At 43.1% G+C, this 17,294-nt stretch overlaps 1 protein-coding gene across 14 annotated transcripts in view; it reads left to right on the top strand.

Annotated features, from left to right (window-relative positions):
• The window catches only part of mical3a (microtubule associated monooxygenase, calponin and LIM domain containing 3a), an 81,267-nt gene that overhangs the window by 43,377 nt on the left and 20,596 nt on the right, over positions 1-17,294 (top strand). For 5 of the 14 annotated variants that reach the window (XM_050072340.1, XM_050072341.1, XM_050072346.1 and 2 more), the window contains 15 exons: positions 628-729; positions 1,139-1,325; positions 1,846-1,940; positions 2,122-2,215; positions 6,012-6,207; positions 7,398-7,672; positions 7,901-7,993; positions 8,658-8,819; positions 10,649-10,723; positions 10,866-10,979; positions 11,067-11,149; positions 11,232-13,287; positions 13,377-13,471; positions 15,366-15,416; positions 16,239-16,346. In XM_050072340.1, the coding sequence (XP_049928297.1) occupies positions 628-729; positions 1,139-1,325; positions 1,846-1,940; positions 2,122-2,215; positions 6,012-6,207; positions 7,398-7,672; positions 7,901-7,993; positions 8,658-8,819; positions 10,649-10,723; positions 10,866-10,979; positions 11,067-11,149; positions 11,232-13,287; positions 13,377-13,471; positions 15,366-15,416; positions 16,239-16,346 (3,786 nt within the window). Of the gene's footprint in view, positions 1-627; positions 730-1,138; positions 1,326-1,845; positions 1,941-2,121; positions 2,216-6,011; positions 6,208-7,397; positions 7,673-7,900; positions 7,994-8,657; positions 8,820-9,295; positions 9,359-10,648; positions 10,724-10,865; positions 10,980-11,066; positions 11,150-11,231; positions 13,288-13,376; positions 13,472-14,047; positions 14,225-15,365; positions 15,417-16,238; positions 16,347-17,294 lie in introns of all 14 variants that reach the window. The other 9 variants (XM_050072353.1, XM_050072352.1, XM_050072351.1 and 6 more) reach the window with 7 other exon arrangements.

Raw genomic sequence — 17,294 nt, 5'->3', positions numbered from 1 at the left:
TGCTCCGTGCTACATACTGACCTCAATTCTGGCTTTTTTGGGTTTAAATGGATTTAAACTTAATCTTGATGCAGATTTATTTAAACTAATGGGGACGGTTTCAAATGCTGACAGCTCGATTACCTATTTACTGTTTGATTAGTGACAGAACAGCACAGTGTGAATGCCTCTGTGTGTGTGTGTGTGTGCATGGAATTAAAAATGCACGACTGCTTTATTTGAGTGTGTGAGCATGTATACGTGCAGTGATGTTACAGAAGCACCACTTAGTAGCTGTCGTCTTTCATACCGCTGGGATTGTTGATCTCTTTTTCTCATGTCCCAAATCCAGTTATTCTCTTTGTCGGCAATAAAATGCACAGTGAAACTTTTTTAGCTATCTGAGCTATATTTGCTTCAGCAGTTCGGTGGGACTGCCAGCACATCTGAACGCTTGATCAGTCGAGCATGGAAACATCGCTTTGTCACGTCTTAAAGTCCTGTCAGACGCTATAGTGTGTGAGCACCCTCTGTGTTTAAGCTCTCCTCCTCCCACTTCTCCCATCTGTTATTTTCCTTTTTCATCCATCATTTTCTAATGTTTGTCCACCTGTCTCTTCTTTTCTCCCTCCCTAACGCTGTTCATAGCGCTATGTAAGGATGTACACAGGCGGAGTTAGCTCATTGGCTGAGCAGCTAGCCAATCAGCTTCAGGAAGAACCTAAGCCCCTACCTGAAAAGAGGGATTCGGTAAGCATGCTGCCCCCGGGGGTGGAAGGCATGTGGCTGCACAGATCAAAGCCTCACTTGCCACAGAGTGGTGTTTCATACACTGATGTGTTGTTGATACGTTGATGTGTTGTCACAGTTTAACATTGCTCCGTCTCCCTGTAGCTGCAGTGTGTGTGTTTGCTCCACAAGTAACTGCTGTTAAGGATGCTGTTGTGTTTGTAGATAACCACTGACTTGCTCTGTCGGGGTTTCGTCATTGGGTTATACAGTAGCTCAATGCCCAGCATACGTCTACAGGGGCCTGCTGTGTGATGTCCACTAAAGCTTTGATGTGTTTGAACCTCTCCTCTCCTCTCCTCTCCTCTCCTCTCCTCTCCTCTCTCCTTTTTTTTTCTTAAAAACTGATCAGCGCTCTTTCCTTCCACAGGGCTCTCTCCGAAAAGAGTTCCCCGTCAACATTGGTGGCAGTGATGTGTGCTTCTTCTGCCGAAAGCGCGTGTACGTGATGGAGAGGCTGAGTGCAGAGGGGAAGTTTTTCCATCGCAGCTGCTTCAAGTGTGACTACTGTGGCACAACGCTACGACTGTCCTCCTACGCCTTTGACGTGGAGGATGGTGAGGCTGACTTTAAGATAACTTTTCTTTCCTTCCTATGTGATTGTGTCCCAGTGACACTGGGATGAATGAGCTGAAAGCAACACATAGACTGTGTCAAGTTTCACATGTATGCCACCAGAATAATTTGAAAGACACTGTAACCACATGAAATTTCAGCACCTCCCAGTTTTAATCATATAAATCTCAACTTGACCCCAGATCCGAGTGCAGTCTCATGACTCCATGTTTTCCCTCTCTGGGAGGTGTCTATTGTGCTCAAGGACAGGCAGCAGATTGTTCATTGAGACAGAGTAGCTGTTTTTCAGCGTTAGCCGTGGGACTAAGAAACCCACTGACGGTCTGAACTGAGGCAGAAAGGAAGATCTTTTTATTCTAAACACAAACACATAGTCTACTTCTGCAGAGGAGATAAAGCCTATGGACTCTGTGAGGTGAAGTTTGCAATATGCGCAGTGTGTATTTATTTATGCATGGAGTTTATTTGCTTTTGTGCTGTCTGTCTGCTTTCATCCTGCAGGGAAATTTTACTGCAAGCCCCACTACTGTTACCGTCTGTCTGGCTATGCTCAGAGAAAGAGGCCTGCTCCCTCCCCCACTCCAATCACTGCTAAGGTACATGTTTCTGTTTACTAGTTAAAATCCTGGTGGAAATCAGAAGTGGCTGGCATAACAATGAAGAAATTGTTTTATCTTCAAAATGCAGTGTTGAGGTAGAGCCACAGGGGCGAACATGTGGGAAGTAGAGTTAAGATATTCTGTAGGGAGCTGTTGTTAACATAATTTGTCTTTGCAGGAGAACCAGGCGCCCCAAACTCCTACAGCGACCGTGGATGCACCGGGAAGGGCCATGGCAGCGGCAGCCCCCTCGGCCGAGCTCCAGCCCTCAGGTACCCCACTTTCCTCTCTTGCTGTGGTGGCTGCGCCCTGCCGTCTGGTCAAGGGCGTGGGAGTCCCGCTGCGTACCCTCCGCCGCACGCTCTCCTGGACCTGCCACCAGGTGGCACACAACCCCCTAGACTCTCCCTTCCTGTGCACCTACTGCATCTACCTCTTCTGCTGTCTCACCATCAATGTCCTGCTCGACCTCCTCTAGCATGACTCTCTTGTCCCTCCTTCTTTTTTCCCCCTTTCCTTACTTCCTTTGCTAACTAATGTCACTGGGATTGTATAGATTTAGCCAACTGTATCGACTCACTGAGCCTGCGGAGTGTTCATGTACAGTAAATCTTGTGATTCTTCGTCTCAGTGGTTGATTTATTTCTTGAGATGCAGCATTCTCTCTGTATCTCTTTGCATTTAATGACTTGTGATTGGTCGAGGCAGTTAAGCAGCCCCTCTGGCAGCATCATTTTTGAAGTGAATGATGCATCTTAAATTTATTTATTTATTTTCCTTGGCTTGGTGATTAAAAAAGAGTTGGACAGAGTTTTTTCTGATCAGCTCTCCAGGCAGCAATATTAACTATTTCTAAGTCTCTTCCTGTTCTGATTTTATTATGAGATGTGGCAGTAACGTGCCAGCTTTCTTACTCGAAATATCAGTTCAATTTTGGCGTACAGCAACTAGGCATGGGACGATATGAAAATTTAATATCACGATTATCAGGATAATGTTGTGAATTGCAATTTTTTGGGCCTGGATAGTCACCAAAATATGCTTAAGACTCATTTTTAAGAATTGTTTTTTGTGAAAAACAAACATTCTTACAAAGACAGACTTTTATAACTACTTGAAATGGCATTATATCTTTCGATATGATATATCCTAACGATTTATGAAGATCTTTTGCGTTTTTTGAGGCTGATGCAAGGCTTTTTTATGGTTGCTGGCCCTGCTGCTGTACACTATATGATTATCCTGATAATGTAAATTCACCATGATCATCTTATTGTGAGTGTTTTTTATTGCTATTCGTGATTAAATCTTATATCGTCCCATCCCTAACAGCAATACATTTATACAATCTAAGTTAATAACCTAAATGTGATTTTTGCCTGCGTTTTAATGAAGAGCCAAGCTTTATTCTGTTGTGACTGTAACCTCTAGTGGCCTGTGACTTTTTAGCTCTACCTCCTCCTGTTGTGTTGTGTTTCTTTAAGAGCCTGCTTTGTGATGTGTTCCTTTCTCTCTGTAAGCTGTTTTGCACCTATGGTATCCCTCTTATTGAAACTCACCATATCTGTGATGAAGTGCCTGTATCAGTGCTTTTGTGAGCTTTACCTTTCCCCCTCCTATCAGAGCAGCTTAAAACTGAGCGCTCTACTAGTGCTTGAATTAGTGCCTGTGATCGGTTCTCTTGTGATTTCCACTCCTCTGTCAGACCTTCTCAGCTGCTCTCTCTCCTCCTGCATCCCCCAGCCTCTCACTCCCCCCTCCCAGTAGATTGCTGCTAAGACCCACTTGTGTTTGCTTAATATAGTGCACCTTTGCTACATTAATTGGATAGCATATTATTGTTTAATATAATCAACAAGACTAGAAAGAGCTTGACAGAACAGGATGGGTTAATAAGGATTAATTGGAATTTAAGTAAGTTAAGTGTAGGCCTGCTGCATTGTGCGGCAAGTGTAGTATTATACATTAAAATAGTAACTGCAGTAATACTATAAACATATGTAACATTCATTTTAGATAAGGTAGTGAAATATAAAATTACAAAAGATAGCTGACATGGAAAAATAGTGTTATGATAACCAGAAGATGCACATCAGAATATGTGTTAAGGTACAGATAGTAGAGGGATAAATCCAGAATTTCTTTTTCACTATTTCTAATATTTTAGTAATTCCCATTATACAATTAATAATGTTAAGTGTTTTAAATATTTAAGATACACATGTATATATTGGAGAGCCGATAACAGTGCCAACAGCATTTGTTAGGTCATGGGTCGCTTTAACCTTTAATTTCCGGTTTGTTTTTGGTGGAAAGGTGAACCTTAAAATTGAAACTAATTTTCTTCACAGCTGTTTTGCATTTACAGGCGCGTTGCCTTGTTTAGAGGACAAAAAGGAAACCACTGCAGCTGATTGACCATGCACAGCGTGATTTTGCCAAGTAGGATGTGGTCCTGGATCAACATCCCACATCACATTCGCTTCTTCAGAGCTAACCTAGTTTTCCAAAATGAAGTTAGTAAAATAGAACACAATCTATTGTAACATAAACGAAAACCTTATTAAGCTACTGTGGGGTTTAAGAGTTAGCTTGCTAAGTAGGTTAGCTATAATAATGAGTAAACTTGCCAATAGGCTAGAATATTAGCGAGTTAGCTTGCTAACTATGTAGGCTATGCTAATGAGTATGCTAGCCAGTAGGCTAGAATATTAGCGAGTTAGCTTGCTAACTAGGAAGGCTTTGTTAACAAGTATGCTTGCCAGTAGGGAGGGAACATGTGTCCAGGTCTTTGCAACTGCAAAATGACATTATCCTTACTTTTAATGTTAGCGAAATATTTTAACCTATTGGCAAGCTTACTCATTAGCATAACCTACCTAGTTAGCAAGCTAACTCGCTTATATTCTAGTCTTGTGGCAAGTTAACTCGTTAGCATAGCCAACCTACTTAGCAAGCTAACTCGCTAATATTCTAGTCTATTGGCAAGCTCACTTGTTAGCATAACCAGCCTGCTTAGCAAGCTAATTCATTAGCCCTGCAGTAGCTTTAAGGTTTTCGTTTAATGTTTCTGAGGATTTTGTAAATTTTTGTAAAAACTTCATTTTGGAAAACTAGCTTAGCTCAGACGAAACACAGGTGCAGCACACTGATGATGTCAGAGGGCTGTGATTGATTGATTGTAATGTTGGTCCAGGAATGCCATGTGGGATGTTGATCCAGGAGCATGTCCTACTTGGAAAAATCACTTTGTGTGTTTCACCACACTTTTCATCTACACAGATTAATATACAGTATCAAATCTCACACATTCATTATCACACCTATCCTTTGGTAATGGGATTTACATGGGGCTCATTGGCATTTTGTCCTAATTGGGGAGCAATTTAGTGTAGTATAAAGTTTTAAATGCTTACTTTGATCCATTCCACACGTATTAATCAATATCCAAGTAAATTTTGGAGATAAATTCCGATACAGTTTTAAGATTTGCTTCTCAGGATGGGAAAAAGGCAAGGCACCAACCTGGTACTTCTAACTGTAGTGTGACAGAACTATTTTAGAGTGTTAAACTTATGTGTGTTTGTTGATACTATTTGCTGTAGGAATATAATCTAATGCAATAAATTAAGTTATAGATCTACAATTGGTGTGTCCTTGTCAGTTTGTCCTGAAAATACTTCGGTATAGTGGGGGGGTAAATAAGTAATGTCACAACAAATGTGTATGGAAATGCACTAGTTACATTGTTGGATGTGTGATGGATTTGATGCTATTAGGCTCATATGTTCACACAAACACAGTAATCACAGTAGTAGTTTCCGCAAATAATGACACAGCAGATTTGTTTTGGTCCAGTTCATCTCCACAGAGGGATGAATACAATCAGCCCTGCCTGGCTCCTGCACTGCAGAGGGTTATGTTCTTCTCTACTGATGCACCTACCTGATTCTCAGTCGAATTTTCTGTGCTTTTTTCCCCTCTGCCTTCTCACCTCCAACTCGCTGCCCACCCTGATGTCATCATTTCACCCGCGATCTCCACCTTACACTCAATCATCAATCCCAGTGCCAGAGGTCAACGGCCTGCAGGAGCCCAGCCTAGCTAAACGTCTGCGGGGAACTCCAGAGCGCATCGAGTTGGAGAACTACCGTCTGTCCATGCAGAGGGAGGAAGAGCTGGAGGAGGTACCTGAGGAGACTCTGGCAGAGCACAACCTCAGCAGCGTGCTCGACAAGGCTACGGACGCTGACCTGGGCTCCAGGTATAAGCATAAAAAATGACTGAGATATGCACTTTAGACATTCAACAATTTTTTTTGATTTCTAATTGGCTGAAATTATGATATTGTTTGTTGCAGCTGATCATTTGTTGGATTGTTTCTAGTGGGCCGAATTAAAGTGATGGCAAATTCACAAAAACTTTAGGTTACTTGCGTAACCCCGGTTCTCAGCATGAGTGATATGTCTCACATTCAAACGAATGCTGCATTTCCTTACATGAGGCATGAGGTTGAGTGACAAACTTACATGCAGTGACATGAAGAACTCCCTCCATTAGGTCTGCAACAAACCAGCACTTTGAATACTGATTATTTTTATTGAATAATTTATTAATCATTAGCTCTATCGAATGCATAGCAAAACTGCCCATCATAAGTTCCCAGAGCCCATGGTGATGTCTTAAAATGTCTCATTGTTTCTGACTCACTCATAGAAAAATGACAAAAAACAGAAAATATTCACATTTGAGAAGCTGAAACCAGTGATTTTTTTTTTCTAAATATAAAATCAGCTCCTGTTATCTGTGTAATATATTTAATAGCTGCGTTGACAGTGTGCTGGAGTTATTATTATTGTTATTTTAAATTTTGAACCATCACGGTATCTCTTACCCACCTATCTGTATAAAGGTGTACGAATTTCACTTCCTGTCCACACTGATGAATTTTTCCCATGTTTGCTAAAAAAATATACTTGGAAATAAGTGGCGCTTAATTTTTAGATTGATTAAACGACTAATCATTTTAACTGTACCCTCCACTTCCGTCTGTGTTAATAAGCAATAAGTTAAAAGTGTGAAACTTTTCTTATTGTATATTGTTTAGGACTGTTGGCTGAATTTGTGATGCACATTTCTTTACTATTTTTTGACATTTTACGGATTCAATAAATATGTCAAAACAATAATAATGAAAACAATTGTTAGTTGTGGCCCTTGTGTACATTTTGGCTTCACTGCCTGACATAAGAAAATGCTGCAGGAGAACTTATATAATATACAAATTCTCAGTGAAGTCCCTCAGTAAACAGAAGGTGAGACTGGCAGTGAAATAAACTGTACAGCAAGAACAAGTTAAGATGTATCCCTTCATGTTGCATATTGCATGCTGTCTGTTTTTCCCTCCCACTTGTTCCAACACTTCACTTTGACTCCTCCTCTGTCTTCCAACAGTAGCTCAGAGTCAGACATGGAGGAGGAGGATGAGCAGGAGGATCAGGATCAGGATCAGGAGGAGGTGGAACAACAACCTCATAGTCCCTCAGACCTCGGCGGGGTTCCCTGGAAGGAGGCGGTGGAGCTCCACGCCAAACTGCGGGGCGAGGAGGGGGAGGAGGGTGAGGCTCTGGCAGACTCAGTCAGCAGAGACGGGGAGATAGATGAAGACGAGGAGGAGGAGGAGGAAGAGGAGGAAGATGAGGATGAAGACGATGAGGAGTCGAGTGATGGTAAATTTGTTTTTCACTCTCGGTGAAGACTGTAAATGTTAGTGTGTCTCCTTCGGTGTGTCACTGTCTCAAACATTGTTCTCCTCATCCTCTCTGCTTCTTTCCCTCTTTTCCAACCCCCCTCTTCATCACTTCCCTCATGTCCACGGTGTTTGTGTGTGTGTGTGCGCGTGTGTATCTGTGTTTTATGTTTTATTTTATTGGGCATCTGTCTCCCCCTGCTGGCAGAGGGGGATTACTGTCCCTGGGATAGAGAGCTCCAGTCAGGCCTTTGGCTGGAGAAGCACCTCACAGATGAAGAGGATGTTGGTACATTTAAAGGTAGCAGCAGAACTGCCTGTGGATGCGTTTGCAGTAACTTTGAGCGTGATACATAATCCTGGCTGGTTTGGGTTTCTTTTGAAAGGATTTCTACAATAAGAGTGTGGCTTTAACTTTTTTTTTCTTTTTTTTTTTTGCTGTCTTGTTGTTTGTGTTTTTTGTGTTGATAAGTGTGTTTCCTTACTGTGAGTCTCATCCTATATTAACCTGCTGTTAACCTGTTTAATACCTCAGTTTTTGTATTCGGCTTTAATCCACTAATCTGATAAATGTCAGAGATGTTTGTGTTTTCCCTCTAGGCGCTGCAGCTGTGTTTTGGTATTGAGTGGCAGAATTGTTCTGTTCATCAAATGGGTATTATTTCTTTCTGTAACCTTGTATCTTTGAAGCTCACTTCTATTGTTTGACTTTTTTTTTGCAGTCTAGTGCATGCAGCCTCCCTCAACCCGGCCTCTCTGATGATGTTTTATTGCTGCTATATTCTAACTGTCTCTGCCTTCTCTCTTTCATTGTTGTCCTGTCTTTTCCCTTCTCTCTTCTTCTTTTGCTTTCATCTTCCCTGCACAACTGCCTTCTTCCCTCTTTATCTGTCTCTGATTTCTTGGTGCACACACAACTTCACCACACTAAAAACACTGCACCACATGCCGACACCCTCATGTAGCCAGGAACCTGCAGATCCAACAAGTCCTGCAGCCTGTGGATCCCCAGACCATTCCAGGTTTGGTGAGAACACACCTGGACTCTGAGGGAGACAAGGAGGGCCAGCCAGCCTCGGCCTCCCAACTCTCCCAACCCTCTGAGCTCACGCAGCCCTCCTCCACAGGTAACCCACCCAGAGGAGCTGAACACCTGGGGAGGCATTGCAGGGCGAGTCCCAGGGTTAAAGATCAGGGGCGTCTCGTTTCACCAGTGTGGCTGCTGCTGTTCTGTTGTGTCTGTGACAGGAGGAGCAAACTCCCCCCTGACTAACCCACCTGTTGTTTATAATCATCTCTGGTTTTGTACATTTTTTTTTGTCTCATTGCTTTTTTTTTTTTTTTTTTTTCTTGGAATGTCTAATTTTGTGTTCAATCTTTTAATTTGTCATTCAGAGTCGCTGTTGGTCCTCTGGGGTGAACGTTCTTCAGCATCCCAGTGCACCTCATAACCCTCCCTCCCTCCCCTTGTCAATTCTTTTTGATTTTGTTCCGCTTTGTTCTTTTGTGTTCTGCTGTGTTCTTTCTCATGTGTCTAATTACTTTACTGTTATTTCCCTGCCACCTATCCCTCGTTGTTCCGTACCATCTGGTTTGAACGTAGCCCCTGCCCACACATCCGCCCGACACGAGGCAGTGAGAGTCTGGTTGGAGTCCATGTCCGGAGGTAGCACAGACTTAAAAGGGATCACGACATCCCGCCTTAGACTCGTACTCTATCTATCTATCGGCTGGCCTTTTTTCCTGGAGCATGCAGAAACACGAACAGAGACCAGTACACTCACAAGCATGCATGCTGAAAAGCTGTCGCTCACAAGAGTTCTGCTCTCTTGGGGTCAGAGTTCACTCCCCAACCTCTCACCCCACCCTTCCAACTTCCAAAACATGTATTTTCTCTCTACTCACATAGCGTATTGTGCTGCCATGTAATGTACCCCAGAGACAGAAGAGCCATCACGGCTTGAAAACACTTAACACCACAGTGTTTCTTTCCCTGATGGGTAATGTGTGAAGTATTTCTTCTGTAATCTGCCATTACTGTTATTACATTTATGGACTAGCCCTTAACTGGCACAAGTACTTGCATAAAGTTCAGATATGGAGGCTGTTAAAGGGATTATATCAACTTTTTAATAGCTTGACTGAATGTAATAAGAGTGCTGCACACATATTTGGATTCACAGGCAACACTCTTCTGGGTTAAAAGCTTGGTAAAGATCTCCTTGTGCTCAGATCCACCAGAATTAGATAGTTCCTTTAGTGTGTGCCTGTGCACCCACATGGACAAAGGCCTATAGTGCAGTTAGCAGAAGTGAAGGTTAATGTTGTAATTATATCCTAAACCTGCATACATTAACTGTGTGGGTTATTTCTCCATTTCAGATTTTGTTAGAAACGCAGTCTCTCCCACTTAATTTACTTTAAATGAGGTTACTTTATACTCGTCTCTTAACTGATGTCATTAACATTTTTTGGTTGTGCTTTTGCTTTATTTAAATGTCATCCATTTGCTCATCTGAAAATGGATAGATGCATGTGTCTGTTCACTAATGCTGCTCCGCGCCCAACCTTTGTTCATATTTACTGACTCGACTCGTACGAGTTCATTTGTAGGCAGTACTAATGTTTGATTTCCTTGCCAGAAAACTTTCCTTAAAGCTGTCCTCAGAAAAAAAATGGATTTGGGCTGTGAAGCCTTTTCATCCTTTTTCAACCTTTAATTTTCCACCCCGCTCTTCAAAACTGCTTTTGATAGATTTTTTCATTAAGCAATCTTTGAACCCCGGTGCTCTCTTTTTTTTAAGAGGAAAAAAACATTTAGCCTGAAGCTAGACTTTCTGAGAACAGTTCAGTTAAGGTTAGGAAGTTGAAAAAAGTTCTCGCTCTTGTTATTGTCTGAGGCAAGAATGTGTTACCCGGCTGACTTACTTCTTGCCGTCTTCTTTTGTCATGCCAGAGCTCTGTGAAGATGAAGATCTGGAAGCAGAAGCAGACAGTCCTGATGTGGAGCCTGGTACAGAGATGGATCAGGGTGAGCGGTTTGAATAATACAAATAATAATGAAGCCATAATTTCAAAAGAATTGTACTCCACTGCAATAAAAAGATATAAATAATTAACATTATAAACAGTGTAATAGTTTAATATTTTACAATGTTTTGCTTAAATTACAGACGACATCCCTTCAGATGCAGAAGCCGAGGCTCGGTTGCATCAGCCGCAGCATGCTGAAGTGCTTCCTGAGGAAGAAAAGGAATCAGAAAGTCTGAGGATGACCCCCAGTATTGGTACATGCCCCTAATAATTAATCTGAATTGATCTCTCAGAAATATTTTCACATGATTAAAACTAATATTTTCGTTATTTTCGTTCAGAGCCATCCAGCACCAGCCCCGTGCAGAAAGAAGATGTCGTTCTTTCCCCACTCAAACCCTCTCCTGAAGAGCCGGAATCACAGGTTTAGATCAGTCTGCACTTTTTAAGATTGAAGGTATGTGATGTTAGTTTTTACTGAATATTATCTGCTCTTTCATTTTCAGATAAATCTGGCGAGGTCTCCGGGTGCCCGCTTTTTCTCAGAACCATTCATACCTGAGGAAATAAAGCCACAGAGGTCAACTCCATCTCCCTCTCCAGCCACCAAGAGCCCACTGTCCCCTTCACCTGCTCCAGTCCAGGAACCTTCCTCTGTCCCTTCTCCGACACTTGCTGTTGCTGCTGCTGCTTCCCCTGTCAATGTCCCTGCCTCATCTCCCCTAACCTCATTCACCAAATCACCCATCAGCTCTCCAGTTGAGCCAGCTGTCGAGCCACCTGTCAGAACCCCTGTCAAGGCACCTGTTAGCTCCCCAATCCGCTCTCAGCCCACTCCACTGCCAGAGACTCGGACGCCAATATCTCCTGTCTACCCTCATCGTTCTATTTGCCCTCTCACGGGCAACCCCCTCTCCCCTATCTGTGCTCAGCCTTTGCCCTGCCAGGAACCCTCATCACCCCTCACCTCTGACTCTCCCGTCAGAACTCAGCCTGTCCCCGCAGTCACTTCAACGCCCATGACCAAAACAGACAAAGGCACGCCTGAGCCCTCAATGTCCATAGATTCTTCAACGGAGGAAGAATCATCTAAAAAGACAGATATCATTGAGGAATTTTGGTTAAAGAGTGCTGAGATCAGAAAGAGCCTTGGTTTGACTCCTTTGGACCGCAGTAGTAAAATCATAGAGAAGAGTGTTGTCACAGCTCCAGTGCAGGACTCCACCCCCATCAAGACACAGACTCCAGATGTACCGGAGGAACAGAAGCCTGCCTTCACTGGCCGCGCTGTCATTCGCAGACTCAACATCACCCTTGAGGGTCAGGTCATCACACCCATTGCTCCTGCAGAGCCCAAGAGTAATGGCTCTGACAAGAGGGACCTCAGCAGCAGCTCTGGCCTGGGGTTAAACGGGAGCATGGTCACGAGCCAGACGGCGAACAGTGACAGCTACAACACGTCTGACTCTACTATGCTCACCCCGCCCTCCAGCCCACCACCACCCGTGCCTGCTAATCAGTCTCCAGCCGTGCTCAGGCAGCAGAGACACCAGGTGTCCTGGAGCAACGGGACGGAAAAACCTCCACCTGAGCATGCCAAACAGCCAGAGAAAACCAAGAGTCCCGTTCCTGCGCCGAGGACCCAGCCGAGCCCTGTGTCTGCACCCAAACCTGCACCCAGGAAAATTTCACCTCAGGCAGAACCAGAAACAGCTCCAGTGGTTGTCATGAGGGAGAAGAAGCCACGACCGCAGGAGGTGAGGAAGTCGTTTGTGGAGACAGTGGAAGAGATTCCGTTTGCAGATGACGTGGAGGAGTCTTATGATGAGCGGACACCAGACGCGAGCATGAACAGGTTCTATACTCCACCCACCAGCAAGCCAAGCAAGGAGAGACCACCCCTGCATCTGGCTCTGGCAATGGAAAACGGTAAACCCAATATCCCTGTCAGCCAAGCCCTTAAGACCCAGAGGGCAACTCAGTTCTCCCCAGAGGCCAAGGAGATCGCTGAGGAGAGAATGAAGGCCAGAGAAAAGTCTGTAAAGAGCCAGGCTCTGAAAGATGCCATGGCCAAACAGCTAAACAAAATGAAAGAATCTGACATAGACAAGGGTGCCTCACCTAAAGTGGCCTGGAGCGTCGCCCCAGATGCTGCCGGAAAAAGTAAAAAGTCAGCCGTCTCTCCGAAGACATCAGCTGTGAAGGCTCTGGAGTCAAAGAAGGCGGAGACAATACCAGAGCGTTTCTTCAGCAGCAACAAAAGTCTGGACAGCTCAGTGGCTTCATCGGATGGCTCCTCGTCCAGCAAAAGCAAGAAACGAAGTTCCCTCTTCTCGCCGCGGAAGAATAAGAAGGAGAAGAAAGCCAAGAATGACAGCAGCAGGCTCTCCGGCACAGAAGAGACACCGCCCAAACACAAGTCGCTGTGGAAGGCCGTCTTCTCAGGGTACAAGAAGGACAAAAAGAAGAAGGACGATAAATCATGTCCAAGCACGCCATCCTCGAGCTCCACCACTCAGGACTCTGGGAAGAAGAGAACGTCACCTCTTGGGAGATCATCAGGTAGGAAAGCTGATCCAGGGCAGGTTTTTAATTCAATACTTGTAAAATTTCTATTAAAAAAATCTGTTTTTGCTTATTATTTGCGACAGACTTGAAATCCCGCAGAAACTTGAGCTTCTCCGAGGACTCCGACCTGTCCTGCGATGATGTTCTGGAGAGATCCTCCCAGAAGTCAAAGGCAGATGTAAGTCACAATAGACACAGTTAGACATGTCACATCTTTGTCATGAGGTATTTAGACATGTATAGCGTTGCAAAGCCAGTCTGAGCTCATTTTGGAGAAGACATTTTAGTCTGCTGACGATGAGCACAGACCAGAGCTGGACTGGCCTCGGAAGTTCTTAACCTTCTGAACAGTTTTTGGTCTTGGTGTTGCCGATAAAATGAAGCATGATTCTGAAACTTGATGCTCTATTATATGATATTGTCTCAGGTTTAATTCCAAAGCTAATTTTGGTGGATAATTTGGGCGAAATCATTCAGTGCACCCTGATTTTTTCCAGTTTTTAAAAATGGGAAGCAAACACAGGTGACTCTCAGGTGATGCGTTCATCCTGTTAAGTGTAAAGCACAACAACACAAGCGTGTGTATCCCTAGCAGATATGCCTGTTTAGCCTCTCCAGACCTGAGTGAATGAAAGGTAATCTGCGGAAAGGCTTAGCAAAGGCTATGCGTCAAATCTATAGCATCCATTTCAGTTTCACTGTCTTTTAAAAAAGCACTTTCCTTTAAATAATTTCTTCCACTTCACAGCAGCAGCAGCACATGGACATCTTTGACCTAGTATCAGGCATGCAGAAGGAAGCGATTAAGGAGGAGAAACTGGAGAAGGAGAGAAGGAGAGAGTTAAAGGAGAGAAAGAGAGTGAAAGAAAGGCATAAAGAAAGGGAGCGGGAGAAAGAGGTTGATCGAGAAAAGAAGAAAGACGATGAGGAGGTATTGTGCAGCAGGGGGTCAAATGATTTTGAATTTCATCTAAACATAAGTTTGGAAATTGGTAAACGTAATATATGTAAATTTCTACTAATGTTAAGTCCACAAAGCTTGCAACTGGCTTTCAGACTCACCTCAAATTAACATTAAATACTTTATTCATCTCTTTTTAAGTGATGTTAGATTTGCAAATGTTTGCATTTGTGCCTTCGGGTGATCCCAGAGCAGTTCATACAACCAAATCATGATTTAAAAACACATTTCCAAGGTCTTCAGCACCACAGTGTGACATGTCACATGGACGCCACTATAATTAGCCAACAAAATTACTAAATGAGTGAATTCAAAAGCCTGGATTCATTACATATGCAGGTGGCACATTAGGACTGTGCAGGAATTCAGCACACAATATTCACATTTCCATCATATGAGTCTTTTTATTTGAATCCATTTGCATTCATTATGTTGGCTTGAAATTCAGAAACGATTGTCTCCACTGCTGCTCAGTCTGTGTGTGTGTGTGGTTTTGGTGGTTTAGATAGACGCAGTCGAGTTCAGGGCCAGAGGCATGAATTCATTAACCGCTGTAAAAGCATTTAAATAAAGCTCTTTGTTTTCTTCATTTTGACGACATCTATGAAGATTTGACATTTTGTTATTCTTCAGTAATATCGATCTGAATTTGAACTTTGTGCGGCTCCAGTAACGGGAGGTCAGCGCTGTGTCATGCCTGCCAGGCCTTGCTTAATTCAATCAGAGCCTCCGGGAATCAAATAGAATAGTCTCTAGTGACTGTTGTGGTGTTTATAGTTTCCCAGATCTGTGAGTGTATTAGATATATTCTCGTAGACATAATGTTAAAAATAACAGACCTGTGTCACTGCTTTATGACGTGAGATGGTTGTCCTACAATGTGATTTGTCGTTGACTAATTTCTGATTAACATAGACGTATCAGATGTCGCTGCACCTTGCCATTTTTGTGTCGGTGTGGGATATTAACATTGCCTGTTTTTGAGTGTACCAGCTAAATTATGACCTTGTTTTGTTTTATTTTGACCAATTTTAACATAATCATTAACCCATTTAATCACATCATCTGTATCATGTTTGTTCCCTCCCTGTTTTTTTTTGTTTTCCCCAAGTCTGTTTATGTCCCCCACGCACTGGCGTTCAAGAGATCGTACGCCACAAAGGTAGTATTACATACATTGCCATTGATTACCCCCACCACCACCACCCCTGCCCCCCCCCCCCCCCCACCCCTCAGCGCATGTGCCAGTTTGCTGTCATAACACCTCATTTGCATCTGGCCTCAAACTAACTGTCCTCTCTGGATGCATGTGACAAGGCGGGGCCGCAGCGCGCGCTCACTCACTGCTGGATCTCCACTCTGTTAAAACGCAACTTTTTCCAATCGCACTTTTCTGGTCACAATGACACCTCTGCATCTCTTGATATCAGGGTCGGTTCCTCTCTGAGGATCTGGTTTGATATTAACCTGCCTATCTGTCACTGTGGCACTGTTTTTACTCCAGTCTGGATGCTGGGATAACTTTGACGTTTTCCTTCAGTGCTGTTCTCTCTTGCTCCTGACTCATGCCAGCTTTTTATGTCTTCACAAGTCAGCTAAAAGGGGAAACACCCCTGCTTATTCACACACTGTTTTAATGCCTATAATTATAAGTTTTCATAATGTGAAGGATTATAAATGTGAGAGCTGCAGTGACGTTTATTATTTCATGTTAACATACCTTCAGATTGCAGTTTAAAGGCTTAAAAAAGCCTGTAGATAGTGTTTACTCTGTAGATGCTGTGTAGTAAAGTTTGAAGTATCCCAAGATAGATTACATTGTGCTAGTCAGTGTTGTCCTTCACCTTCTACGAGACCTAATCAGTTTCCCCCTCCTCTCCTGTTCAGTTTTTCTAAAGGGCCAGGGCCCCATGGAGTCAACTCCACAAATTAGCTGCTTGTGGGTGAGACCTCTCTGACCCATGTTTTTTTGTTGTTACCCCAGAAAACCTACACAGAGGAGGAGCTGAATGCCAAGCTGACACGGAGGGTCCAGAAAGCAGCACGACGACAAGCCAAGCAGGAGGAACTCAAGAGACTGCACAGAGCTCAGGTAACTGACCTTTGGTGATCCTCTGACCTCTCCTCCATCGCAATTGTGAGGTGGACGTTTGTAGTTTTGAGTGAAAACCATGAAACTCAGCACAGAGATTCATATTATCCTCTGGATGAACTATTTTTTTTTTATAAGATTTTAAAAGCTAAGATTTTAAAAACTAAGACATACAATCTTAACAAAACACAAACAAAAACAACAACAGAAAAGAAAACGATACAAAAGAATGACTTATAGTAACACACATCACAGAAACGTACAAGCTCAGCATCTGTATATTCATATCTGATCATCATCAACATCATCTCTCACTTTATAAACTCAAAAACAAAAACAAAACGATATTTTAGATTGTTACCAATAATTATTTCCAAAGTGGCATTGTTGTCCACTTATCCCTCTGTAACAACCACACCAAAAAAAAGATAAAGATAAGTAAAGGAAGTAGAACAAAACAAAACCTCAAATCATCGTCTGGATGAAGCACCATTGTTGGGACAAAATTTCAGTTTGTCTAATACTTTGGTTTATGACAGAATACTTGACATCAGCCACACAAAAGCACATTAGACCGATAATCTTTGAAAAAAATCATATTCCCCTTCCTCCTCGTAGCGTATAGTGTGTGCACGTGAAAGAAAATAACCAATCAGAGCCAAGGAGTCTCTAACACAGCTATCAGTCATGTCAATCACTGCGCGTGGACTGTGGTCAAACTGTCAGAGACGCCTATGCTGCTACATGTAGCTACATGCTAATCTCAGGGACAAATGTAATCTCTTTTGCTGATGATGTTAATTTTTCCCTGAATTTGGATCAAATTACTGCTGGAACATGTGAAGTTGTGTTTTAAAAGATTTTATTTATGGTTTTTCCCACGGAAGAAAGTGCCACTGTACTCTGTTACAGTCATTCCCCAGCTGCACGTACGCTGCTACATGTAGC

This window comes from Epinephelus moara, chromosome 20, assembly GCF_006386435.1.
Source record: "Epinephelus moara isolate mb chromosome 20, YSFRI_EMoa_1.0, whole genome shotgun sequence".
Classification (NCBI taxonomy): domain Eukaryota; kingdom Metazoa; phylum Chordata; class Actinopteri; order Perciformes; family Serranidae; genus Epinephelus; species Epinephelus moara.
This window is presented reverse-complemented; position numbering and strand designations above follow the sequence as displayed.